The following is a 25,559-nucleotide window of genomic DNA, read 5'->3' as shown; positions in this document are numbered from 1 at the left end:
GGTTGGGGGCCGAGATGTTGGTATTGGGCGTGGTCATAGGTCGCGCTCACCGAGTGCACAGGTCGAGAGACATGGAATGTAGAGGACGAAGAGGACGGGAAAAGTGGCAGAACAATAGAGGTCCGGTCAACATACTTTGTCGCGTCGAGTCCGGTCAGTCACATCCAGTCGCGACTGCGAGGCTTGTAGTTTGCAATACTCGTATCTGGATCGAGGTTTGCGGGCGATGACTTTCAGTTCGCGTCCACTGGCAGTGTTTGTGTCGTGTCTGCGTTCTGCGATTATTTATTGACCGCTGACATAATCAAACCCCAGATTTTGTAAAGCCGCCACTTCAAGTTGCGCCTGATCCAAGTTGACGTCCAGTCCATCTGTCTCGACGACATCCCACACAGCATTCTCTGAGTCGAGGCCCCTACTCTAACTACACCCATAACCACCTAGACAAGTTCGGCTCATCGAAATGTCTGAACGAAAGGTCCTCACCAAATACTACCCTCCGGAATTCGATCCGTCCAAGATCACCCGGACACCCAAACACCTGCGACCGACTGGCCCCAAGACGATCCCCGTACGACTGATGGCGCCGTTCAGCATGAAATGTACATCTTGCGGCGAGTACATCTACAAAGGGCGCAAATTCAACGCCCGAAAGGAAACCACCGACGAGAAATACCTCAGCCTGGCCATCTACCGATTTTACATCCGCTGTACAAGATGCAGCTCGGAGATCACGTTCAAAACGGATCCCAAGAACATGGACTACACGTGCGAGAGAGGGGCGAAGCGCAACTTCGAGTCGTGGCGGGATTCCGAGAGTGCCGAGCTGAAAGAGACCGACGAGGAGCGCCTGGATCGACTAGCGCGGGAGGAAGCCGAAGAGGCGGAGAACGCGGAAAGAAACGCCATGGAAGAACTGGAACAGAAAATGGAGGAGAGCAAGCGAGAGATGCAGGTGGCCGACGCCCTGGACGAGATCATGCAGCGGAACGCGCGTATAGAACGAGGCGCAAAGGACGGCAAGGAGGAACATGCTCTTGCGCAAGTCCGGGATCTGGCGCGGGAACAGAGAGAGGCTGAGGAACGAGCCGATGCTGAAGCTGCTCGAAAGGCGTTCGAGGCCGCCAACGTCGAAAGAGCCCGACTTGAGGAAGAGGCCAAACTGCTGCAGGATCGACAGGCGAAGCAACTCTTGGGAAAAACACCTCCTCCGCCGTCCTTCGAAAAGGTGAAAAAGGTCAAGAAGCCTCTTGTCCCAGGTCTGGTTCGCAAAACCGAGCCAGCTAAGGTATCACAGCCGGCGCCTCAAGTTGTACCGAAGCCAGCTGGACTGGATCTGGGCGACTACGGTTCTGACGACGATTGAATGAAGCAGTTACAGCTCTAATGATATTCTCACGATGGCATTCAAGTCAAAGCATTCTTACGGAGGAGGGTGCAGTGCATTGCAGGGCGTTTCCGCGGCCACCAAGCCTTGATGCTAGAAGTGTGACAGCGGCGATCGAGCCGTTCATGCCTTGCAGAAGTCATCGTCGACCAGGCTGGGTGCACGATCAGCCAGATACATGCACCGAAGCAGACCAGCCAATCTCAAGGGACAAGAGTCAGCACCATCCTTCCAGCGTCCAAGAAACGCGGTCGTCCGCCCGCCCGCCATTCGATGGCATGGGATATCTGTGCACAAAGGTCTGGTTACTGTATAACCCAAAGGTACATGTCGGAACCCCCTGCAAAGAATACAAAGATCTTCCTGCTCAACGGGAGGTTCTATGGCATCTATTATTGGACCGCAGCCCTGACGGCACCCGCCCGCAACCAGCATTCACTATTGCACTATTGCTGGTTGCGGTTGCGGTTGCGGAAATCTGCTACTCACGCCATGATTGAATGGACGATCATGTATGCAGCCCATCATCTATCCTGACCTACCTTTCTCTCCATTTGTCTCCGTGCCAGTCACTGGTAGTAGTTCAAATCAGAGCAGAGCACAACTCGCACCTTGCTTCCTCCCGAAAAATATGGAGTATTATGCAAGCGGATTGTCTCGTTTCCAGATCCCAAGCGTGGATCAGATATGCAGTGGACGTGGAAGTCGACCCTACCCAGCTATAATTTTCAACTGCCAGGACCAAGGTCTAGGAACATTAGTTACTCAATCAATTGATTTCAAGTACCTCAGCTGTTGTAAAAGAAAACAACCATACAACCCGGGACTTTTTTTAAAGCATAAAGGTAGGTAAGCCAACAATCCGGTAACAGCACCGTCACCAGCACCATCAGGCACAACCCTACCACTGCAGCTATCTGAACTGTGAACCACACTCACTGCCACCGCTCGCTTGTGAGCACATATCGCTGATCTGCGACATCTAACATTCATTCACAATCGCCCATCGTGTCATATCGCTGTGTGCATACACAACATGCACGCATTGTCCCCGGTCTTTCATACCAGGTACCATGCCTTGGGTATCTCGTCTTGCGCCAGGGCACCGCCATCAAACCTTCGTTATTCCAATACTCAATCATGCATTCATCCCCTGCAATGCCATGCCATGCAATTTGATTCGTTCCTTTATTCATTCAATCGCTTCACTTCAATTCGTCTTTCACTCAGCATGATTTGGCTCGTCGCGATTCATCAATCTTGGCTTGTTGCTCCGGTTCCAGACTGTTGTAGTATCTCTGGGCCAGGGTGCCTTCGTTGCCTCGTGCCGCCATCACGGCAAATGGCGACTTGTACACGGTGGCAGAACTCTGGTGTTTCTGAATGTAATAACCTGCAACACGACCCCAGAACCCTCCCCTTTCCTGCCACTCGGTCAACTGGTGTGGGATAGGCCGATCGTTGATCAAGAGCCCGTTTGGACCCAACGGTCGTTTCTCCAAGCTCTCAAGTAATTGACGGGAAGCTGGAGCCATTGGCGGCTCGGGCGCCCGGGTCTTGTGCTGTGGAAAAGCTTTGACGTTGCTCAACGGGTCGTATGTCGAGCGGTTCCGCATGTCGTTTCCCGAGAGAACATAGTTAGCCGGAAATGGAGCCAAATCCACGTCCATGGCAACGGTGGGACTGTTCTTCATATCAATTGTGGATTGTACACCTAGCCCAGAGAAACCGCCACCGGTGGGATCGGATCTGCGACCGGCGCTCGTACCAGGAGGACTAATCTGTGTGGCATTGGGATTGATGAACTGGGGCGGATTCTGAGGATCAAGAGCCTGCACAGAACTTGCTGCGGGGTTCGACTGCAGATAGGACTCGTGTTGCATTCTTGGACTGGGTAGCATGTATGAGCTGCCGGGTCGACTCCCAGGTGGAGACTTTTTCTCCGCCTCTTTCTGAGCCTTGATCTGATCAGGACTCTTGAAGGGATAAGCGGGATTGGAAATACGTCGTTGACGCTCAACCTCAGCCGATGGCGGAGGCGGCGGTGGGTGACTTGCGGCAGCCCGGATACTTTCCATGGGCGAAGCTTGAAGGTAGGCATTGTTGGCTCCATTGTTCTGGGGTTGATGCCCTTGGAATAAGTACTGAAGTTGCGGTTGCTGAACAAAGGCCGGAAATGGTGTGGTAGCTGGTGATGCAGAGCGGCCATACTGGGACGACATCCCTGAATGATATTCCAGATTCTGTCGTGGCCCACCACTCAGTCTCCGATTGACATCACCCGAATTCATCCATTCATTGCCATATTCATACTGCTGTTGGGGTGTATTCGTGTTCATCATCGAAGGAGCATCGTAATGGCCAGCTGGCAGGTTAGGGTGGAACTCAGTGAACTGATAGTCAGGATAAGCTTTCCCCAGCGACGGGAGCGAGGGATCGGTAGACCATTCCTTCATATGTTTAGCATGTTGCGTGCCTCGTTGGAACTGTCTCTGTTGTTGGGCTGCGTCTTGGCCAATGCCAATCGCTTTCTGAGGCCCGGTGTTTGATCGGTCCGCAGCGTCAAGCTGTTGAGATTTGGCCTGTTGTCGCTGTAGAATCCTGGCTTGCTCATTGAGACGTGCTTCCTGACCCGCGACAAGATCTCGATATTGTGAAGGCTTGATCTGAGCAGGCTTCACATCAAGCATCTTGCTCGGATTGCTGTTCATTGTAAGGTCGTGCGTGGTCCCACTAAATGTTCCCGGCGTCTTGGGAGTAGCATTCCGAGGGGCGGGAAGATTCTGTCTGTTATTTCCTAGACTGGCCTTTTTAGCAGCCACATCAGTCACCGGTTGTGAAGTAGTAAGAGACAGTCGCTTCGGCTGTGGAGGTGGTGCCATAATGGCTTTCGCGGGAGCCACCACATCCAAAAAGTTGGAAGCTGGATCATGCGTCCGTTTCGCTGGGTCCGCCATATATTGAGCTTTTGCCTCAGTTGATGATTCACCGAGATAAAGCCACACCTGTTTGTCTTTGGAAAGATCAACAGCTTTCTGGTCTTTATTGAAAGGAGGCTCGGCAGAAGCAAATTCGGCCCATTCTGTCCTTGGCTCCTCAGTGAAGGGATCTCCAGCACTTGGCTTTTTCTCAGTGGACTCGGGCAACGAAGCAGTCATGCCTTGCAGATCTTCAGGTAGATCGAGGGCGTTCGCTGAAGGCTTTTGCAGACATGAAGTTGCACTGTCGACAAAGAGGATTGATGTAGGTTCGACTTCTTTAACAACTTTCAGGTCTGGGATAATCTTGACCAAGACCGAGTATTGACCTTCGTCGTATGGTGCAATGACGAGTCCGGCCTCAATGTCATCGCTGTTAGTTGCTTGAAACTGGATCAAATCCCCTCCGTTGATATTGTACAGATACTGACGGAAGTCTGCATTCTGCCAGCAGCTATTTGCGTGGTTGCAAGCCGACAATTCACTGGTGATCCTCGTCCGCTTGATGGAACGATGCAGACGACATCTCCAGTCAAAGCCAATATCTCGATATTCCACCCCATCATGCCAGACAGCGATTTCTCCTCTGTCAACCTGGACGCCAGCCTGCATAGCACAGGTAGCATGGTATGATTTGGTGCACTTGGCTGAAGAGCACTGGAAGCATGATCCTTTCTTCTGGCGACATTCATAGCATTTGAGTTCCAGGCGTGCTTTGCTGATGTTCTCCACATTGTACACCATTTCCTTGCCATCTTTATTGGCAATATACGTCTCAGGCGTGTACAAGGCACAAGTACGATGTGCTCGTTGACCATGCGTTGTGGGTAGCAGTTCCTCCCAGGGGAAATCGTTGGGACACAAACAGCAGGGTTGGTTCTTGCTGACTTTGCGGATCTTGACGAGTTTCTTTGCCTTTTTGTTCGGTCCCAGTTCCTTCGCTGCACGCTTTCTCTTCTGCGGCATCTTGCTCTTGCCACGATCACTACTCGGCGGCGTTGGCAGATCCGTGGGTTCGTCGATTTCGTCTTCGTCGTCGGTAACTTCGACCTCTTCATACTCAGGACTCGGCTCACCGTTCATTTTTCGCATGAACCAGTCCACATCAATGAAGACACTGTCAGACTCGCATCGGCACTTGCGAGCTGTCTTGCCATATTGCAACCAGTTGTCAATGGCGAAATTGACAGATTCGGCGCAGTTGTACCCCAAGTTGTAGCCCGAATGGTAGCCGATTGGAAACGTGATGACGAATTGGCCTTCGCGGTGGACGACCTTGTTGACCTGGACCCCGAATTTGGACTTCAAGATCGATGGGGAGACGAGGTATGTTTTGTGGCGCAGAAACTGATCACAATTCTTCGCATCCGTTGGCCACAAAGACCTCATAGCAGCTTCAAATTTCGGCGCATCCTTTTGCGAAATACTGTACCACTGCTTTGGGGCACCAAAGTGAATGTAGTTAATGCTGTAGAGGTCCACATCTTCCAGATGCCAGGCAAACGTAGCACGCCACATCCCAAGGTACAGGTATGCCGTGTTGACGCCTGGAATGGGCGCACCTAGGAGATCCAACAGGTTCGGTAACTTGGCGACATTCCATTCCTTCGTATCATCGTCAAATAGAGATCCAGGCATGTCTGCACCGTACATCGGGTTGCTGAAGTTGAGACTCTTCCAGTACTTGTCTTCCAGCTCATCGCAGCGTTCCGCGGTCCATTGGTCATGATCGTAGACTCGATAGTCAAAATCCCGGAAAAGCTCCTCATCCACTTCATCGTTCGCTTCACGAGCATTCCTCAATCGTCGAGCGGCAACAGTCGTCTCCGCCCCCTTATTGCCGGCTTCTTTCTTGGTGGTAGACTTGGCCGGGCGGCCTCGTGGTCTGCCGGGTTTCCGAGCCCCCTTACCCTTCGTCGGAGTTGGATCGGCCGGTTGAGTAGGTGCGTCCTCTGTCTCCTCGTTTTCTAGGGCGGAGGGCTTGACCTCGGGACTCGTAGGAGTAGGAGGTGCAAGTAACGTCGAACCATGCTCAATTGGCTCTTGTTTGATCGGTCTGGACTTTGCTCTTCCCTTGCAGGGTTCTGGGGTGGCCGATACTTCAGATTTCCGGGCTCTTGTGCTTCCTCTGCCCAGAAGTTTGTCGGCGTTCAGACGCTTCTCGCCCCGTCGCGCGGGTGGCTGATTCTCTGTCTGCTCGCAGAGCGCTTTCCACTGGGGGAGGTTGTAAGACCGCATCTTCTCCATGTTCCGCTGTGTGTAGATGCCTTGCGCACCATGGAATTCTTGGGTCAGCGGATTTTTGATCTTGATCGTCTTGACCAATTCATCCAAAGGCTTTCGAGCACGCTTCCTGCAACGACATCAGTATCCGTTACCTGTGAACTTAATGCCAGTATGTGGGTGCGCCAACTGTAGAGAAGCAACGTACCACTCTTCGGGGGGATCTATCAGCACGATGCCGGACTGCATGCCGAAAGGGTCTACACCCTTTACATATCGTTGGAAGTCTTTAAATTGCTCCATTGTCTGTGAGGCGTATTAGTCGGTGTTGTTCCCACATGAACAAGGCCCTGGTCACAGCATTGGCCTGGTGAGGGCAGCGCGTACCGGAGTGAAGATTGGGACGCCATTTTCGTAGCGATCAGGCTTGACTTCAGAGTATTGTTCGGCTTCCGCGCCAGCGCGTGCTGCTTCTTCAAACCTCATCCTATTCTCTTCTTCATCCAGGTCGTCGCCGAGATCGGAGAGGGAGGAACTCGAGGCTGCGTCATCGTCTTTATGGCTCGCTTCATCGGTGATAGGAGGAGTGTGAACTTGGGGAGGGAGGGTGTCGGGGACAATGTCGTCTTTGTCGAGAGCGCCGACACCGAGCCCGTCGTGGCCGGGGAGGGTAGGCATGGCTGTTGTAGCCATGATGAACGGGTGGAGAGGGAGTGGTCGGGGGAACGGGCTGTGGCGAGAGGTATGGACTCGAAGCAGGCTCAGAACGTCGCAAGGTGCATCGAGCGAGCAGCAACGAAGACGTCGCAGACCCCCGCCACGACCTTGGACAGTGCTAGAGTGGTGATTGTTGTCGCCGATATGTCGTGGTAGTGGTGGTGGTAGGTCTGCATCGAGGGTCGCAGTCGGTTCAGCGTAGTCGAGGCTGCCACAAGGGACTGCGGACTGAGAGGTGCTAGGACTGCCGCTGAACTGCTCCGGTTGAATGTCTCTGATCTGCGCTAGGCCTGTTCTGGTCGGTGACTCTTGGCTCGACATATCAGAGGCCGCGACTAAGAGCAGCTATGCCACCTCGCTAGTACCGAAATAGCATTCCGCTAGTCACTAAGATGCACAAGGTCGCGATAAGTGCAAATCACGCCACAGGGTAAACAGGGTCCTTTGACATCAGGCCATGGACTGCACCTGCAGCCTGATGAATGTCACTACTGCCACGTTCCGCCTGCGCTTGCACTTGAGCCTCTTCTTGGACCCCGAAAGTACATTATTGCTATTACCCTTAATATTCACTCACAGATGGCCATATTCAACTAGACTTCTCATACATAGTACACAAAATCTGGCATCAACATAGTCATATCGCAACAATTTGAAGAAATGAACGATTACAGCGGCGGTGGCTCGTCTCAGAGTATATCCAAAGTTACCTAGGGAGGTACTGTACATACTACTGACAATATGCTCATGATTGGCTCTCTTATCGATCCAGGCACGTAGAACACCCTGTTGGTTGACAGCTTTACAGACCATGGCACTCATCATGGTATTTTCCTATGTACCTAGGTATATCCCCAAGGGCGGGGAGCCTTCAGAGCGATTGCCCTCTCGCTGTTATCCCGCTATAGATCACAATTCCATCGAACCGCCAAAAACACCCACCTTAATATGGTGAGACGTAACGAGTGGTGCAAACTATACAGCCCATTCTCAGTACTCTGTCAAGGCCAACTTCTTTCCCACTGTCCTTCTCTTCTGTGCGATCTGGTCTGCGGGTTTGGCTTGTTCCTTCTTCAGGGCTTGCAACAGCATACCCGCGTCGAAGAAACCGTCTGTCACATTGAAAGTCAGTAACATTGTATGAAGATCAGGGAAGAGAAATAGAAACTTACATCCGCCCAAACCATCATCCTCCACTTCGGCTGTATCCATGCTCGCAGGCGTCTGAGTTCCATCGAGCTTGGGCCCCTCCGACTTGATGATGCGGCCGCGAGACTTGAGTCGTCCATCTTTGCTAGCCTTCGCCTCGGCTTCTCTGGCTCGAGTCGACTTGCCAGCGGCGCTGTCTCTGGGTTTGGTGGCCTTAAGCAATCGTCGGATTTCGTTCAGATATGACTCCAGGCTGTCTACGAAGCGTCTGGTCTGCCGATGTTTGCTACTGGCACAGACTGAGATGGAATCATCCTTGATGATGTAGCCAATGCCGAAGCCGTCGCCGGAGACTGGACCAAACCCGAAATGTCGCAAAGATGGGTTTCCGCAGTTGGATGTACTCAAGATGGTATTGTTGATCTTCTCCCATCCAGGATCGGCAAAAAGAGCCGGCATGTGCTGCTGGAATTGAGGGCCAGGCGAGCGACTGGCACTGGCGTCCGTGCCAGCGCGAGAACGACCGTTGGGCGAGATCTCGTTACTCAGCCGTTTGGGGCTACCAACATCACTCATGTCCGTGGGACTCGAATACCCATTGGAACTAAAGCCGGTTGTGCTGGCTGCCTCGGCTCCTTCGTCGTTGACTTTGCGCTGCCATACACAGTACAACGCGTACAGATGGCGGTCCTGCCCTTGGCCCTTACTGCATTCTTTGGTGATTGCAACATGCTTCTGCGTGGCAGCCTTCAATGCGTCCACCTTCTTCTGCGGCGCTGTGTCTGCCCAGAAGGTTTTGACAAAGTTGAGGCATTCGTCAGTCACCGTCCGAATGGCCTCAGTTCGACCATGCAAGAACATCTTCGTCATGGCCGGCTCGTACGTATTCTCGACCCGGCCGTACAAGCCATAGTAAGCAGCTTGGAATGCCATTTGCACGAACGCGTCAGGTGAGAAGCCCATCGACGTGATGAAATTCTTGCCGTAACCTGCAAAGTCCAATGTCTGAAATTCGTTTTGGTTGATCAGATCAGCTAGACGCGTTTCCGCGAACCGTAGGGCAATCTGCAGCTCTGGCGTCATGTCCCATTCCAGCTTGTGTGGAGTGGTACTGACATCCCCAAAGCTCTCCGGGTCTCGCTTTGAAGGATCGGGACTTTGGCTGGTCCACAGTGTCGGGGCCTGTCCGTTGATGGACTTTGCAAATCTCAGTATGGTATCAGTGTAGACATCGCTCGCAAAGCGGAGGACTGTGTGGCCATCCACGCCAGTGTGTTCAAAATTGATCCCGGCACTGCCATTCTTGCAGACGATGATTTGCAGCTTGTCGTACCATCGGTTTGTGCAGGTGCCGACTTGGACGCCCCTGACGACTTCACTTGTACCGCATAACATGTTACCACAGAGTTGAGAGACATCCGCAGGCTCGGTATAGTCAAGGCAGACGACAAACAAGGCCGAGTCGACCATGGAAAGACATTCGGCGTTGTTTGAGCTTTCTTCCCTGGTCAAGAAATCTCTGAGGCCTGACCAGATCTTGCGGTTTTCCGTAGTCAGAACCCCAAGGGCGCCTTTGCCTGCCTCCTGGATGGGGATCTGTTCAGCATCGTCGACTATCACCTGGAAGTTGATTGCAAGATCTTTCTCCGTCATGATCACGTCGTTGTTGTCGTCCAGTACGTCGAACCAATAGAACTGGCCGCGGCAGACAACCACGATATGCTTGGAATCTGAATCCTGGCCGATAACACACCCATTCTCGGTCGGCACTCGGGCAGTGCCAAACAAGCGCGAGTACTGATACATGCACAGCGGCGTGCCCCTCAATGTATCTGGGGGAAGCTCTTCCTTTCTGACCGCTCGCACAAAGCATAGTGCCGATGCCACCAGAGAGGCTGCTCGGGTGACCTGGTTGTTTCGTGCTGGTGTCGGATCATCTTCCAATAAAAAGAAAGGGTTTAGGTTCAGCACCACAGGGTTGTCGTAGTTGAGGTAAGAATCATACCAAAATTGCTCGATGTAACTTGTCTTCCCGGTGGCGTACTTCTTCAAGCGTTCTTGCAGCTCTGGGCCGTCATGCTCCAAGAACTCCTTGACGGCCGCCTTGGTCTCGTTGTGCTCGTTGGGCGACTGCAGTGGAGCCAAGGCGTCCAGGTATTTCTTCAGAGACGATTCGAGGTCGGGAATGGGCAGCTTCGGCAGCTTGTCCTGCGCGGCAAATGTGATGCCTTGCTTTGTCGTCTCCTTGGTTGTAGCCAGAGGTTCCTGCTCTTGCTTGGTATATGAATCCTTGACGTCTCTGGCCGCCTGGAGCGACCGCTCATCTTGAGCCGGGGCCATGTCGGCCTTGTTCTGGTTGACCGGAAGGTTCAATGTCTCGTCGATAGACTTGGGGCGGGTGAAATATCTCGTTCCTGTGACCGAGGACGGCATGGTTAATATTTGGATCATGCGTACAGCGCTGCCACCAGCGTAGCAACGCTCAGGAGGCGGAGAGCGGTGCGGTAGAAGTAATGACAATCGTACAAGCAATAAGACGGCATGGGGGTGTAAATCTCTTGCACTGTAGAGGAGGCAGCCAACGACGAAAAGTGCTGGACGTGATGAAAACAAAGGCAGAATCAGAACAACACGACGAGGAGCTGGAGGGGCAATGCAGCCTGGATAAATTGGATTCGCGAGGACCAAAGATCATCCCGTCAGGAGGGGTCTGGTCAGTTGCACCATGGCATCAATCACAGATCCATACCACCTGCTTGTTGTCAAGTATGGGGCAGGACGCGGGCTTGCGGTTTGGACGCAGCACATGTGACGGCAGGGCTTCTCCGCGGCCCTCCGCGTCAGACGACAAGCGGAGCATTTCGCAATGGAGATGGATCCCAAGTAGACGGGGAGAAGGGCAGAGCAAGCGACAAAGATGGACGTGATGCAGTGGGTTGGTTGTTCGTGGCAGGAGTCTCGGAGGAAAGGAAACAGGTTGCACGTACCCAAACAGCCAAAGTGCGTCGGCGCGGTTCAAGTTTTGGGTCGTCACACTGGAAGCGGCTTAAGCTCTGGAGTCGCTTCGCCGAGGTCGAATCACCGCCCGCAGAAGGGTAATACTGGCTGCACTCGAGTCAATCTGCTCTGATTCAGTGCTGCATGCAATATAATAGCAGCCCCCGCGTTGATAGATGTCGGAACATGCGTAGGAAAGGAAGGCTTCTTTCTGTAGTTGCGGCTGCGGGCATCAATACAAGCTCTTCAAGCACTGATGAGAATGGCCTTCGCACTTCTCCAAGCACCAGACTCGATCGAGTGGCCGCGTGACGTACTTAGCGGGCGCGGTTGGTAAATAGTACACTTGCACTTGGAATGGGGAATCTGTTCGAGATCGCGGATTGTCGGCTTCCTCTTGGATTTATGTCCTCAATCGGGGAGCAGCATGGAACAATCTCTTGTGGCTTCTGGAACTCGCACTCATCTCCTGATGATACACCGGCCTTCTCTTGCAACAACAGTTCATAGAGTCCCGTCCGCAGCACAGCCATGTCTCAAGTCCATCCGTGCAGTCACAGTCGCAGCTTGGCCGTCGATCGTGTCTGGCCGAGAATCGAGCGACGGTCGATCGGAAAGCGGAGGGTTGGCCAATCTGAGCGTAGGGAATGGCTTCGAGGGGCGCCGGGATGGTTGGATGAGCTGCGTTCCGGGGATGGTTGGCGCTTCCATTTCTCCGCGAGGGCTGCCGCCTTGGTGCTAGTATTGGTGCTGATCGGAGCCTGCCGCCGCCTGCGGTGGATGAAAAGAACCCGGGGACAAGCTCAAGCTTGGGGCTCCGTAGGCGGCGTGACGGGGTTCGCTTACAGGTGGAAGAAGTGGAGAGACATGAGAGAACTAGAAGCAACCAACTCTACTCTTCAAGTTTCCGAGAATCGCCCATTGGCAGGACGGAACGCAGCGGGTTGCCACCACTTTGAACCTGGGCCTTGTAACTACACGGTAAACAATATTAAGAAAGTACGGTTGCTGATGTTGTCACATTCAGTTCGCCTTTGCGATGTGAGTCATTGTGGGCAGCCTGCATTGGCGAAAGGCGAAAGCCGCACGTTAGGACTGTCCATTACTGGCAGAAGCAAAAAATGGGACCACGAATGCCGATGAATATTCGAAATGCTATTGTACATGTAGGCTCCAGGGTCCTTTTTACAGACTCGATTCTGGCCCGCTCTGTCCTTTCTCCTCCAATTTTGAAGTCCTCCAATCAATGGCCCAGGTCAAGAATAAAATGTGCGAGGCTGTGATCATCCCACCCCGTATCCCAGATGGTCGGTCCATTTAGTGAGGTGTGAGTCGACATGCTCGCGAGAAGAGAAAAAAGATCCTGTCAAACAATCTCCTCTCGCATAGAGGATCAGTCCTTTGAATGAGAAAAGAACGAGAAAATAAAAAACGTTGCGCCGTTCCCCAGCCTGCGGGGGGAATGCAAACCCTTGAACACTGCTGGTATCGTGCGGGCGCTCTGCCACAAGCATCATGCAATTTTTCCAACGCCGTCAAAGGTGACAATTCCCTGCCTCCTGTTGATTTCTCCAAGAAAACCTAAGGAGTCGTCAAGTCGTCAAAAAAGGACTTTCAAGCGTTAAAGAGTCACAGTGGGCAAGCCCTTCGGTTTGAGCACGTTCGCAGCATATTGGCCGCCAAAGTTCCCTGAGGCACGGGTCAGCAAAAATCAGACTATGAATCAGAGGGAAGGGAAAGCTTACCAGCGGGGCTGTAGTTACAAACGGTAAAGTATGGGCTGACACCACTCCCAACGTTGGCCAGGCCATTGGGACAGTATTGGGTTGCGCATCCCACGGAGGTGGTGGATTTCCAGACAATCTGCGAGTAATGACCCCACTTCTCAAAGTTGCTCATGTCTGGTTCAACACCATAGGCGGGGTAGTAGTTGATCTCTCCATTGTACATCTCGTTGGTGATCATGGCAGGGATGTCGGACGGAGGAGCACCGGCGCCAATATTCTGGCCATAGCCGCCACCACCAGTGGAGGTGTCGTGGGCATAGACACAGCTGGCTGCGATCTGAGCAGCAATGGAAGCCATGTTATCGCTCCAGACCAGGTTGGCGACGGAGGCGTTTTGGCGATGGATATTGTGAGAGTCCAGAATTCCTTGCTGATAATCCGAGGAGACCGAGGTAGAGACCGAAAGAGCCGATGAAGTCGACGAGCTGGGGGTAGAAATGGAACTGGCAGTGGCACTTGCGCGGGCACTGGGAGTAGATACAACAGCTGATGCGGAGGATGAGGAGGATGGAGTGGCATAGGTAGGGATCACGACAGACGTAGTCGTTGGTTGAATGGTTGAAACAGCAGGCGTCTGGGTCTGAGTGATTGTCGCAATCGCTGTCTGACTGTCCCATGTTGTTGCAACCGCAGTACCACTGCCATCACTGCCAGAGTTCCACCATCGCCATGCACCCCACCAACCAGAGCCGGAACCAGAACCAGAACCAGAACCTGAGCCCCAGCCCGATCGGTGAGAGCCTGTTCCCCATGAGCCTGATCCCCAGGAAGTAACAGTAGCTTCTGCAGAGACGGCGGCTTGAACAGAAGATGCAGGTGTATCGGATCGGACAAGAGAACCTGCATTGGATTGAAAAAAGGCACCGGCTGTCTCCGCTGGCTCAGAACCAGTGACGGTGACAGTCAAGGTCACCCACTCGTAGGTGGTGACCAATGCACGCTTGTCAAAAGGAGTGGCGGCCGCTAAGCCGGCGCAGGCCGCGGCAACGGCGCAGATTGATGCTTTCATGATGCTTGGAGAACTATCGACTCAATGGCTTGATCTATTGATTTGGAGTGTCGATAGACTGATTTGTGTGATAGAACTGAACTTGATGAAGGCTGTGTCGAGGTCTATTTGATACCAGAAGGTGGCAGGAATCACAGTGCACCGGGCAGCTGGTTACGTGGGATTCGTGAGTCGGCTGGGTGAAGCTGTGTCCGGTTGTTGCCCCGAGTTTCTGATCGTCACGCCAGGTGAGGCAGAATTCTGGAAGCACAGTGTGGCGGGCTCTGGTCAAAGAGCTGGTCTGGTCTGTTGCTGTCGCGTTTGCACCAAGGGCACGGACTGAAGTTGAACTAGCGCGGTCACGGACCGTGCTTTTGGAGAAAAAGGTGGCTTGATTGGGACTCGTCTGAGAGAGTGAAGACTGGCCGAGGATAGAAGTGAAATGGCACTTGGGCCTAAGGAAGGACTGATGAGAGAGCGGACGACGATGGTGAAGGAAGGGAAAACAAGAACGAGGTGCCAGGAGTGAAGTTAATATTCACTCCGACGAGCTGTATACTCCTGGTACGGCGTTGAGGTTTCTTTGTCTGCCGGTGGTGTGGCTTCGAGGCCAGATTCAGCGGCCGGGGGCGACGTCAAGCCCAGTGGAGCCCGGAACGGGTAGTTTAAGCCTGGCGGGATCGTCCCCTGCACGCAATCTTAGTTAAAGGATGAACGTCCGGTACCTGGAGCTTAACTGGATCGAGCAATTCCAGGGCCAGTTTGGGGCAGCCTCAAACTCAACTCCGAGTCCTGCCAGGGCTGGGATGCTTACTGTCGGCGCTGTGGGGGCCACTAACAAGATCCAAGGATTCGTCACCGACCGCGATCGTGAGGGGCAATCGGGCCAGACGATCTGCACTGAAACACTCAGTGTATCGACGCAACAAGGGTCCGCTGCCTCTGGGACAGGTGACAAAGGCAAAGGAGAGGCTGGATGCTGGAAAATGGCAGAAACTTGAAGAGAGCGGACTGGCGCACACTGAAGCGAAGACGGATCGACTGAGCAAGCGGACACAAAGGCAGACAGACCAAGAGGAGAGCGGGCTACGACGTGCAATTTAACGGGCTCTACGGAGGTTCATGAGGTTTCTGTTTGGACTGACTCGTCGCCATGCAGTGAGGAGGGACGGAATCTCGTCTCATTCTGGTCTGGCGGGTGGCTTTGCCATGGTCCAGGCCGCTTGCGAGTGTCCGGTGCAGTCCTGCCAGGAATGATGTTGCCTTGATATACCACATGATGGCCTGGCTTACAAGAATTTGTTGACATGGCAGCTGAGCAAGACACAGTGTACAGGTCGGCCAGGCCAGGGAGACGCCGGTTGGAATTCGACCTTTTGGCTGTGGACAGCGGCGGTGTTCCCTCCTGCGACGGCACATCGTGGCACTGCGCATTGACCCCTCGGCCACCAAAGTCGGATAGGGACCGACCGACACAAGGCTGGTGAAACAACCCAATACTGCAATGGCAGGGTACCCAGGACAACTAGTAGCACACTCCTGTACTAACCAGTATTGCAAGCTACCTCACGCACCTGGTATGCCTTACCTTGTAGATCAATTTGAAGTGGATGACGACGATATCTGAGCAGGCGCACTGGTTGCAAAGTGTTGAGCGGTGCAGGGCCAGCACCAGTAGCTGCTCGCTAAACGGTTCAGTTGCCGGATCTCTCCTCACTGTTAAGCTGGTTTACTGCGGTTGGTGGTGTTTAGTGCTGCCACTACTTGGCCTGCGCTCGGGGATTTACTTCAGCGGGCTCTCAAAACTTCAACTGGTGCCTGTGGTCCTCTGGAGTTCAAGGCTGCTGCAGTGGCCACCTGCGCGCGTCTTGCCCCTCGCCAGCCCCCTGCAACTCAACTCTCATCGCCGCACGGTCATTATTGATGTGGGTATTTTGGCAAATCAAGTCCATACTAGTAAGGCACTGGAGCGGGTATATGAGATTTTGACCAGCCTTCCTGGTCGTGGCTTGCAAGTGCAGCCTTGAGCAATCCTTCTCCAATCTGCGCATTTCACGAGCCTGTTTCACCTGTCACATCCGTCCAGCTGGGCCGCCTGCGAAGAATCTGTGTCGAAAAGGCAGTGACATGGTGGCGGACACGCACAGAGCACCACGCCGCGAGGCCAGGCCAGGCCACCGCATCTACTCACTCAGCTCCCGTACGATCCCAGCTGGCCGCGCCTTACTTCAGTATCTGCTCCAATACCAGCCTTGCGGGCAATGGTAGGGAACAATGGGAAGGGAGTCCAGACTGTTGGCTCATGATATTGACCGTGTAGTCCTCCCCAGCCAGATCCTCTCGCGTCCGGTACCTGGCCATTTCGTGGATATGGAAGGGCCGCCTCGGGCCTCTTGAAGGCAATGAATGGTCTCTCAACCCGGTCCTTTGGCTGCAAGGCCCCGCTGGATTGGTGAAGACTGGGTATGGGGAAGAAGTTGTGAAACTTATGGCGCTGCTCTTTGAAAAGGACGAAATGTCCTTGCCCCTACGGGTCTTTGATCCCCTGGTGCAAATTGTGTTGACAGAAACCTGGAGAACCTCGACTCGAGAGGATGGTGACGACGACATATTCAGGAGTAAGGACAAAAGCTCAGAGTTTTCAAACTTTTAATCTGTTGTCTCCTCAATTCACAACCTATCATAACTACCTGTCCCTTACTGTCTGGTGGCGACATGCAGGCGAGTAGATGCAGCGCAACCACGGAGTTTTAAATCAGCCCGGCCCAGGAGAGCCGTCTGAAAATTTCAGAGTCGATAAGGACACGAATGCGCCCCTCGTTGCTCAGTGTCACTCTCATTCATTACCACGCTCGTTACACCCCGCTCGCTGGCCACATCACTTTGCGGTGTATTGCGCTGTTCCTGTTAACCCTACCTCAAAAAGCTTCAGTCGAAGCGACTTCCTATTCCAATTGGCTTAGCAGTCGACTGCGAGACTTGACGTTCGAAACCACATGCCCTTGTCTCAGCGTCATGGGGCTTCGAATCCCGTTTGCTTTTCGTGGTGGCTTCTCCGGCAAGAGAAGAGCATTGACTGTGGTCCATAGACCGACCGACCTCCTGAAGGGCTCGTCGGCCTAGATTGGTGTTACGATTCAACCTCCAGCAACCGCGGACGCCGCTTCTGTTGAGTCATCTGCGGTTGCAACCTGAATGCTGTTCTCTGGCAAACTCGCTGCAGGTCATGACATGATCCGAGGAGACATTGCCCCAGAATAACCAACCCATCCTGACCAGGCTGATTGAAGCTGCCAGCTGCACGCAGGGCAACACTGCTGGAGGCCGGGCCATGTGTTGAGCACGGCATTCCCGAGACCTGAACCACCCTGCCGCTATGGCGGAGGAGTTTCTACAGACCCTTTGCCACAGGATTACCTGGAATATCCCAGGCCCCCATGAATAAGGAATCGCAGACGTACCATGGGCAGTACTAACCATCAGCCACCACACCAACTTGAACCTACATGCAATCTGTGCAACGCTGAATGCAGGCCATGGCCCAGTTGTGACAGAGTATGTCTGAACCAGGCTACTTGGCGATCAATCTCCAGAACTCCCCAAGCCGCATGCTGTTTGAGCATGCATGTGGGCTGCATGTTGTTGTTTTTCACTCATGTGAGTTCAGTCTGCTACATCTCCTGCATGTTGCACATTTGGGGCCGCACTCTACCGTGGTTTTGTTTGCCTGTCTTCACCGTTGGTCAGTACCAAAAGTGGTGAAATGTTGGATTCAACACTTGACCATCGCGCGACGTGTTTCCTATCGACACGTCGAACGGAGAACGAGCTTGACCTGTGCAGTAGGGCTATACTCTAGGGATAAGCCAGGTCTCGCTCGACATATGCAACAGGCTACGGATCGGACTCGGGCAACACTTAGCCAGCATTCCTTGGGGCTTCATCAGCATGGTCGTGGCCCGAAAATGCAGTTCCCCTGAAGCGCGCAGGTTCTCGTCACAACTAGTAACCCTGAGTCGTTTGCAAAGGGCGCCGCTTGCCCATCCTTGACAACCTGGCCGACGTGGAGGCTCGCAATCCGGCGTCCGAGTCGTGGACTCGTGTTGCGAACAACTCTGTGTCCGACAGGTTTTGCGAGCCAGTAAGTCGAGCAAGAGGGTTCCCAGGACAGGAGGCGGCTGGCAATAGCTACAGTGCTGCTGACTTTGACCAGGCAAATATAATCTTGTAAATTTGTATACTCTCCTAGAGAGGCGGACGAACAGGAGGTTTGATGTTCCGTTCATGCCAGGCCCTCTCCCTTTTTTCATCTCAAGATACGATATTTGGCGTTCGATATGAGCTGAGGTCATGTCGACATACATACGATGGAAACTGGCTCGAATATTTTGTAAATTTCTTCAGTCGCGTTCAGATCTGAAAACACCTTTTGGTAACTACAACGTCGTATGTGCTTCAGCTTTGTGCTTGATCATATGACATCATCTGACCCGGTGGATTTTGTGTGTAAAGTAAATCCGCTTTGGTTGTTGCATGTAACATAGTAGAGGAGACACTTTGCACAAGAGTCTGAAAAATCTTTCAGCACATTTGCATCCCATCACTTGAGGAAGAGAAACGTGTATTTTTGTGCACGAGGTGCTACGGCAGCCCGGCGGCGGGAGCTCACGAAATATATTCAGACGGACCGAACAATCATTGTTGACACGCGCGTCTGCGGACGAAAACCTCTACACCTCTGGGCATATATTTATTTTGAGATTGTGATATCGTCATACCGTGAAACTCAAGTGTGGGAATATCGTCGATCCCAGCTACTACAAGAAAAGAACAGCGAACCTTTTCGCGATCGGATCTCGCAAGACGAGAAGGCTGTGAAGGGATTCCACGGTAGGCTTCCCGCGCCGTGTCAAAGGAGCCCGAGTCATTGGCACCCCTGATAACCAACCTATATCTGCTTCACGCTTCGCAGAGAGTCTACACTTTTCGTCCATCATGGCGACGCGCAAACCCGTGATCCGAGTGGTTGGCTCACTAAACATCGACTTCGTGACCCGGACGCCGCGAGTCCCCGGGCCCGGCGAAACACTCCAAGCAACCTCAATGACAGTGCACGCCGGCGGCAAAGGCGCCAACCAAGCCGTGGCCTGCGGCAAAGCGGCATTTATTTCTTCCTCCCACCAAGACGTGACGGTCGAGATGATCGGAGCCGTGGGCCACGGCGACCCGTACTACGCGACCCTGCTGAAGCCGACGCTTGAGGCCGGCGGGGTGAGCACGACGGGCGTGGCCGAGATCGAAGGCGTGCAAACGGGCACGGCGACCATCATTGTCGACGAGGGGTCGAATGGTGAGAATCGGATCCTGGTGGTTCCGGGGGCGAATCATCGCGTGGTAACGGACGATGGCAATGAGCAACAAGCGCAAAACGGAAAACAGCTCGTGTTGTCTTCCAGTGACGATAACGATCCAGACGTGGTCGTCATGCAAGGCGAGATTCCTCGGTCGACGGTCCTGGCGCTGCTTCACCGCTTCAACAACAATTCGGCGTCGTTAGGGCAGAGGAAGAGCAAAACCTGCGTCGTCTTCAACCCGGCCCCCGTGTTTCCGGACGGCATCCCCATCGATGCCCTTCGCGGTTTGGCCGTGCTGGTCGTCAACGAGACGGAATGTTTGTTACTGTTCAAGGTGGTCCAAGAACTCGCCGCGACAGTCGACGATGTGCCTGCTTCTGAGCAGGATCTGGATGAGGCGCACCTCGACCGTTTGACAGGGAAACTGCATGATCTTGCGGCCATCTCGGTCGTTGTCGTGACGCTCGGTTCCCGCGGCGTGTATTACTCATCCTCTACTACTGCTACTACTACTACCGCTACACATGGAAGCCAAGGTAAGTGTGCAGCCTTGCATGAAAGCGCGAATCCATCGAACATTTCTGATGCGTTGATAGAAACAAGGCAACAAGAGACACAAAGAGGTCTGGTCCCAGCAGTCAAAGTCCCCAAGGTCGTCGACACCACGGCCGCCGGAGACACGTTTGTCGGGTACCTGGCCACGGCGCTCGCTCGACATGTTTCTGGTGGCTCCCCGAACGACAGTGGCAATGACTTGGCCAGCTTTGATGTGCAGTCGGCCGTGACACGGGCGAACCAGGCAGCTGCCAAATGCGTTCAACGAGACGGGGCTATGGAGAGTATTCCATTTGGATACGAATTATAAAGCACTCTATCCATACTTCTTAGTTTCGACCTAGTCCTGGAGGCGGGTTGGATTGTATATATAGATGATATGTCCAGTACATGCGCCCGACAACAGAGCGGTTCTCTCATTTTCTCTCCCTTTTTCTGGAGGTGGTTCCGCTTTTTCAATCACAATTTGCTAGGAACCCAAACCGGCTTCCTCTTCTGCGCAAAAGCAGCCAGTCCTTCCCTGGAGTTCTCGCCCTCCACCAAGGCCTTTTTATACCGCTCCTCGACCAACTGGTACGCGCGCTCGACACTGGCCGTCTCCCACGTTTCGCGGAGTGCGGCGCGCGTGACTACAATGGCATCGGGACTGATGTCGGCTACTTTTTTCGCTAGTTCCACAGCCTCGTCGACACACGACTCGCGGGATTTCGAGATCTTGTTGATCAGCTGGTACTGGAGGGCCTCAGAGGCCGAGAGCGTGCGGCCGGACATGCTGATTTCCGAGGCCAGCGGGAGCCCGACGTTGCGCACGAGTCGGGGAAGGCCGCCGGCGCCGGCGTAGATGCCGCGCAGGGTTTCGGGGAGGCCGAATGTTGCCGTGGGAGAGGCGACTGTCATGTCGCTGTAGACAAGAAGTAGTTGGTTAGAGAATCCTGTTTGATGGGGCCTGACTGTAGTGGGAAGAGAGGGTTGTGGAGTAGTGGTGGTGGTGAAATGTAGCAAGACATGATCATCTGAGATCTTCAAAGCCCTCGAGCAGATGGAAAGGAGGACAATAGACTTGAGACAAGCGACAATGCACTCCGCTCCACGAGCAGAGGGTGAGACCCCCTATGGTGGGCACGTCTGTAGGGACAAGGGGCATAAGAATGAGCAGGCAGAACAACTCCGCGCCTAGCAGCCAAAAGAAGCACTGCACTGACGGAGCAGGGGCCAGACCAATGCACGACAACTTGAAGGGATAGATAACACCCAGGGAAACCACCGACCAAGCAAAGTCAATGCCATCCATGGTGACATGAAATCACGACGAGACGCATCACTTATAAGAAGAGTTAATATCAACTCACCAATTCAAAACAATTTCAAAGCCACCACCCAACGCAAACCCATTAACCGCCGCAATAATCGGCTTCTTGCCGACTCTGCGACTGATCCCACCAAACCCGGAGGTCGGATGCCATCCCAAGTACGGTTTCTCCTCAAGAACCTTGGGGTCGCGTTTCCCCAGCTCGATCAAGTCCTGGCCGGCGCAAAAGGCCTTTGGTCCGGCGCCCGTGATGACCGCCACGCGCAACGTGGGTTCCTTGTCGAACCATTCAAAAACTCGATGGAGGTGCCAGTGGATAGGGTAGGGGATGCTGTTCATTTGTCTCGGGCGGTTGATGGTCACTAGAAGCACGAACGGGGCTGGATAGGACAGAAGGACCGATGGGTCCGAGGGCGGCGGAGGGATTTCGGGCTTGGTGGAAGACATGGTGTTTGTTCTGCCGGTGCTTCGTGAAACTATTGTAAACTGCCGGAAACTGGTAATAATAGTGCGGTCTGATGCCGGGACGGTCAATATATGGTGGTTGATGATGTAGACAACGGAGTCTGAGTCTCAGTAGATGCTGCAAGATGTTGTTTTTCAAGTCTCAAGGACTGTTGATGTCGAGGTTCATATAACCGAGGTCGGGAGGGTAGAATCCGAATCCTAGGTAGGCTTCCGCGCCCTTCAAGTTACCTTTCCACGACCGAGATGTCCGGTGTGCTATTCGTTTGGTTTCTAGGTAGCTCCTCTCCTGCTTCGCAGTCTTAGAGCCCGTGCCTCTGAGAGAAGTGTACCTATTGCTGTAATATGTGATATATTACCCCGGACGTATCCGTGGTGAGCGTGGAATGAGGTGGGGAAGTTTGCTTACAGTTGCACATTGGACCTCGGTTCTTCGCTTGTCCACACCGCGAGCGCCGGAAACGTATTTGTTGCAACGAAGACGGATCTTACGACGCAGATCAAAAAAATTGCAAAAATGGGAACACCAAGAATTCTGCGAAGTGAAGTGTTCGGTGTTTCGACTTCTACTACGTGTGTCTTCTGTGTAAGTCTCTACCATCTAGGGTCGACCACGAGGCTGAAGAACTTTGAGAGTAATGACCGCTTAAGCGCAACAAACATATACTGTTGCACTCTCCCTATTGCACTACCAGGCTACAGCCTGGATCTATCCCCCACCACATGCCGTACTGCCTGATCTACCTTGCGTCGGCGTAGTTCTGAGGAGTGCATCAAGCATCATTGGGGAGCGAACCGCACGATGTGGCCGGTTGGACTCTAATGGAACTCCCACTTGCGCAAGTCTTGTGGCGTCTGTGGCGATGAAAGTCAACACACGCGCTTCACCAATGCCGCTATGTCAGGTACTGCTGGACCACATTGGAGACCATGGCTGTGCTGCCGCTCTGGTAGCGTGGGTCGTCCGATATCGAGATAGGCACCTTACGAAGCCTTATTCTGCTCAAAGTTCGAGCAAGCTGACATAGATTCCCCAGACGAGTCCAGCCAGTCCCCCCACAAGCATGCGCTGCTCGACCGGGACAAAGATCAGATTTGCCAGACTGACTAAAGGCCAGAATTTAAAGCCAGCGATAAACATGGGCCAGAAATCCTTTGGGACGTTTCGTCAGCATATCTTCTCAACGGCCAAGAATCCGTCCACAGAAGTCCTTACTTTTTCCACCGCCGTGAGAGCCCGGCTCCAGCCTACACCCCTTAGAAGGTTGATCATGGCAATGAAGAAAATGGTGTTGAGTATAGCTCCCACCGTTTGGTCTAGGACGAACTTTGCGATCGTGTTGCGAACCGACAGCTGTTCTTTGGTCTCACCGTCCTTCTTCTCGTGCGACCTGCTAATATCTTTCTTGTATGTGCTGGGGAACTTCCTCTCCAGAAAGAGCTGCCATTCGTAGTTGGGCGGAGTGGAAATGATGGCCAGGACGACAAATTGCAGGAACGCGGCTGGGTCAAGGGTGGACAGGCTTCGTTTTTGGTAGACAGTGATTCCCTGGGCGAGGATGTTTGAAACTGCCGCAATCGTAGCCCCTTGCACCGTGACTGTTCGGAAAGACATTGGAAACTACGTTCGTGGGTGAGGTAAGTCGAGCACTGGTCGGCTGCAGAGTCAGTCTTTCCAGGTAGGATTTTGAAGGAGGAAAATTTCTAGTCAGTGGAGAAGTGAATGAACGAGGATTGAAGTTCAGGTAACAATGCTATGGGTGAGATTGAACAGCAACTGAAGCAAATGCTGAAGCAGGCGTAGAAAGGGTAACAACTTGAAGAGAGGTTCCATCTTTCCTGCAGTGCCAGTCGCGGTGACTCAATTGCGACACGTGGCATGGTTGGGCAGACAAAGTTTGTGTGCTTGTCATTATAGCGTTGGACATGCATGGATGATACACCATTCTATCAGGCCAGGAGCACATTGTACAATATTGATCAAATGGAGAGAAGGCAGTCTGGTCGAGTTGCAAAGTGTTGTGGCTGATTGTCGTTGTGCTGCATCCTCGCTGTGCCCGCAGTTTGGCCGTGAGCCCGAATCTTGCCTCGAGGGGCCGGAGCGCGTCAAATGTTTCCATGATCGACCGTAGCCTGTACCTGCAGCTGCGAATCCACCACTGCCAGTGACTTCATGCTGACGTGCAAAGGGCTCCTCTCCTCCCCCGGCTGCGCTTCGGCTCCGGCATCGCCCAAGCCAATCAGAGCAGCAGCACATTGCTAGAAACATCGAGATCCGAGAGGCTCGTGACGCTGGGTCCGATGACGTCGTCACGAAACGTGAATACGACCTACTTGGTAGGTACTATACATACTTCGACAAGTCCAATCGACTGCATTTCTCTCTGCCAGATACAACTAACTGAATAAACCATTGAGGGACGTTGCAACTCCATCTTCATTCCACAAACACATCACCAAAACAACACAAGACAAGACAACAACCATCAAAATGCCTCGAGGAGCAGAGTACGACAACGGTGTCCCACAGTCCGACAACGCCGTGGAGGCCGGCCACAACATTGTCCACGGGGATGGAAAGGTAACACAAGCCAACATGAGAAACAGCACAACAGTATTGCCGAATATTGAGCTAACCCGTCGGTTGCAGCCAACCTCAGAATCCGACGTTTCACGGTCCCACAAGACCGCACCGCTGCCCGAGGGCTTGAAAGAGAGTCATGACGAGACTCACAGCGGGGGTGGAAGCCGGGGACTCCAGGGCCACACCGGCAGCGGAAAGGGCGGCCATGAGCCCAAGAGCGTCGGACAACACAAGGAAGTTCGACAATAAAGAACCCAACACTTGAGTCACGACTGGTCATCGATCGATGTCTTTGGGGGTCGCCAGTCGGGCTGTAACATATGGCGGTTCATATGGCATTGATGTCAACATGCCTGAGCATGCCTTTTGAACAAGGATACTCAGAGGGGCCTTGGATGTATGTGTATACACACCACCTGCCCACTCCGTCTCCATCATGAACCTCCGAAACGAGGTGAAGAGATGGAGACTATTTTCGGCACAGCTGTCGCAAATCGGAATGAAAGATAATTTGAAACAACAGACCAGAATACTAGTACTGTACCCGACAAGATGTTGCTGTAGAGAACAACTAAGTGAGCACCTGAGACATGACCCCTTTCCCCTGGCCCTCAATGGTCGCGATGCGGGTTCGTGATCGAGACGGTCGAGACTTCACGAGCTGAGCCCATGGTCAGATCACACGTTGGGCAAGAATACTAATGATGGCTACTACCTGTCGGTATAGGTTCGTAGATCATTGATAGCTTCAAACTCCCTGGCTACAGTGCAGCATGTACAGGTCCCGTCTCTCATGCTGATCCATGCCGTCGTCCACTGCGGATACAACAACTATATGTACACGGAAACTCGCTCGAATACTACAGTTGTAAAATCCATCTTATCGCAAATCCCATGTAGATAGACAAATAACCGAAATGCAGTGCCTCTTCTCTAACGCCTTGCTCCCCTGACCGCTTTGCTTCGCCGCCCTAGCACAAATTCACATATTGCCGGCGTTGCCCAGCGTCCAAAAAAAGGCAACAAAAAAAAAAAAAAAAAAAAGACCGACAAGTGACCGGAACTT

General features: G+C 53.2%; 9 protein-coding genes across 9 annotated transcripts; 4 read left to right on the top strand and 5 right to left on the bottom strand.

The window, feature by feature from the left end:
- Positions 1-365: 365 nt before the first annotated feature.
- HMPREF1120_02637 (uncharacterized protein) lies at positions 366-2,211 on the top strand. Its single transcript, XM_009156682.1, has one exon. It carries the CDS (start codon positions 464-466, stop codon positions 1,364-1,366), a length of 903 nt encoding a protein of 300 aa, XP_009154930.1. The 5' UTR covers positions 366-463; the 3' UTR covers positions 1,367-2,211.
- Positions 2,212-2,613: 402 nt separating this feature from the next.
- On the bottom strand, positions 2,614-7,281 carry HMPREF1120_02636 (jumonji domain-containing protein 2; the record flags this gene model as incomplete). The annotated part of the gene is made up of 3 exons (XM_009156681.1): positions 2,614-6,718; positions 6,779-6,894; positions 6,976-7,281. The coding sequence occupies 3 exons, from the start codon at positions 7,279-7,281 to the stop codon at positions 2,614-2,616; spliced, it is 4,527 nt and encodes a 1,508-aa protein (XP_009154929.1).
- A 1,014-nt stretch (positions 7,282-8,295) lies between these two features.
- HMPREF1120_02635 (carnitine O-acetyltransferase) lies at positions 8,296-10,887 on the bottom strand (the record flags this gene model as incomplete). Its single annotated transcript, XM_009156680.1, has 2 exons — positions 8,296-8,417; positions 8,478-10,887. 2 exons carry the CDS (start codon positions 10,885-10,887, stop codon positions 8,296-8,298), a joined length of 2,532 nt encoding a protein of 843 aa, XP_009154928.1.
- A 528-nt stretch (positions 10,888-11,415) lies between these two features.
- HMPREF1120_02633 (uncharacterized protein) lies at positions 11,416-15,941 on the top strand. Its single transcript, XM_009156678.1, has 2 exons — positions 11,416-13,971; positions 14,028-15,941. Exon 1 carries the CDS (start codon positions 11,983-11,985, stop codon positions 12,592-12,594), a length of 612 nt encoding a protein of 203 aa, XP_009154926.1. The 5' UTR covers positions 11,416-11,982; the 3' UTR covers positions 12,595-13,971; positions 14,028-15,941.
- HMPREF1120_02634 (uncharacterized protein) lies at positions 13,073-14,247 on the bottom strand (the record flags this gene model as incomplete). The annotated part of the gene is made up of 2 exons (XM_009156679.1): positions 13,073-13,140; positions 13,197-14,247. The coding sequence occupies 2 exons, from the start codon at positions 14,245-14,247 to the stop codon at positions 13,073-13,075; spliced, it is 1,119 nt and encodes a 372-aa protein (XP_009154927.1).
- Positions 15,942-15,962: 21 nt separating the features above from the next.
- HMPREF1120_02631 (ribokinase) lies at positions 15,963-22,009 on the top strand. Its single transcript, XM_009156676.1, has 3 exons — positions 15,963-16,490; positions 16,547-20,116; positions 20,177-22,009. The coding sequence occupies exons 2-3, from the start codon at positions 19,222-19,224 to the stop codon at positions 20,443-20,445; spliced, it is 1,164 nt and encodes a 387-aa protein (XP_009154924.1). The 5' UTR covers positions 15,963-16,490; positions 16,547-19,221; the 3' UTR covers positions 20,446-22,009.
- HMPREF1120_02632 (uncharacterized protein) lies at positions 20,595-21,891 on the bottom strand (the record flags this gene model as incomplete). The annotated part of the gene is made up of 2 exons (XM_009156677.1): positions 20,595-21,036; positions 21,485-21,891. The coding sequence occupies 2 exons, from the start codon at positions 21,889-21,891 to the stop codon at positions 20,595-20,597; spliced, it is 849 nt and encodes a 282-aa protein (XP_009154925.1).
- A 903-nt stretch (positions 22,010-22,912) lies between the features above and the next one.
- On the bottom strand, positions 22,913-23,524 carry HMPREF1120_02630 (uncharacterized protein; the record flags this gene model as incomplete). The annotated part of the gene is made up of 2 exons (XM_009156675.1): positions 22,913-23,062; positions 23,126-23,524. 2 exons carry the CDS (start codon positions 23,522-23,524, stop codon positions 22,913-22,915), a joined length of 549 nt encoding a protein of 182 aa, XP_009154923.1.
- Positions 23,525-23,761: 237 nt separating this feature from the next.
- On the top strand, positions 23,762-25,539 carry HMPREF1120_02629 (uncharacterized protein). Its single transcript, XM_009156674.1, has 3 exons — positions 23,762-24,044; positions 24,099-24,490; positions 24,560-25,539. Exons 2-3 carry the CDS (start codon positions 24,401-24,403, stop codon positions 24,740-24,742), a joined length of 273 nt encoding a protein of 90 aa, XP_009154922.1. The 5' UTR covers positions 23,762-24,044; positions 24,099-24,400; the 3' UTR covers positions 24,743-25,539.
- The last annotated feature ends 20 nt before the right edge of the window (positions 25,540-25,559 follow it).

This window comes from Exophiala dermatitidis, assembly GCF_000230625.1.
Source record: "Exophiala dermatitidis NIH/UT8656 unplaced genomic scaffold supercont1.2, whole genome shotgun sequence".
Classification (NCBI taxonomy): Eukaryota; Fungi; Ascomycota; class Eurotiomycetes; order Chaetothyriales; family Herpotrichiellaceae; genus Exophiala; species Exophiala dermatitidis.
This window is presented reverse-complemented; position numbering and strand designations above follow the sequence as displayed.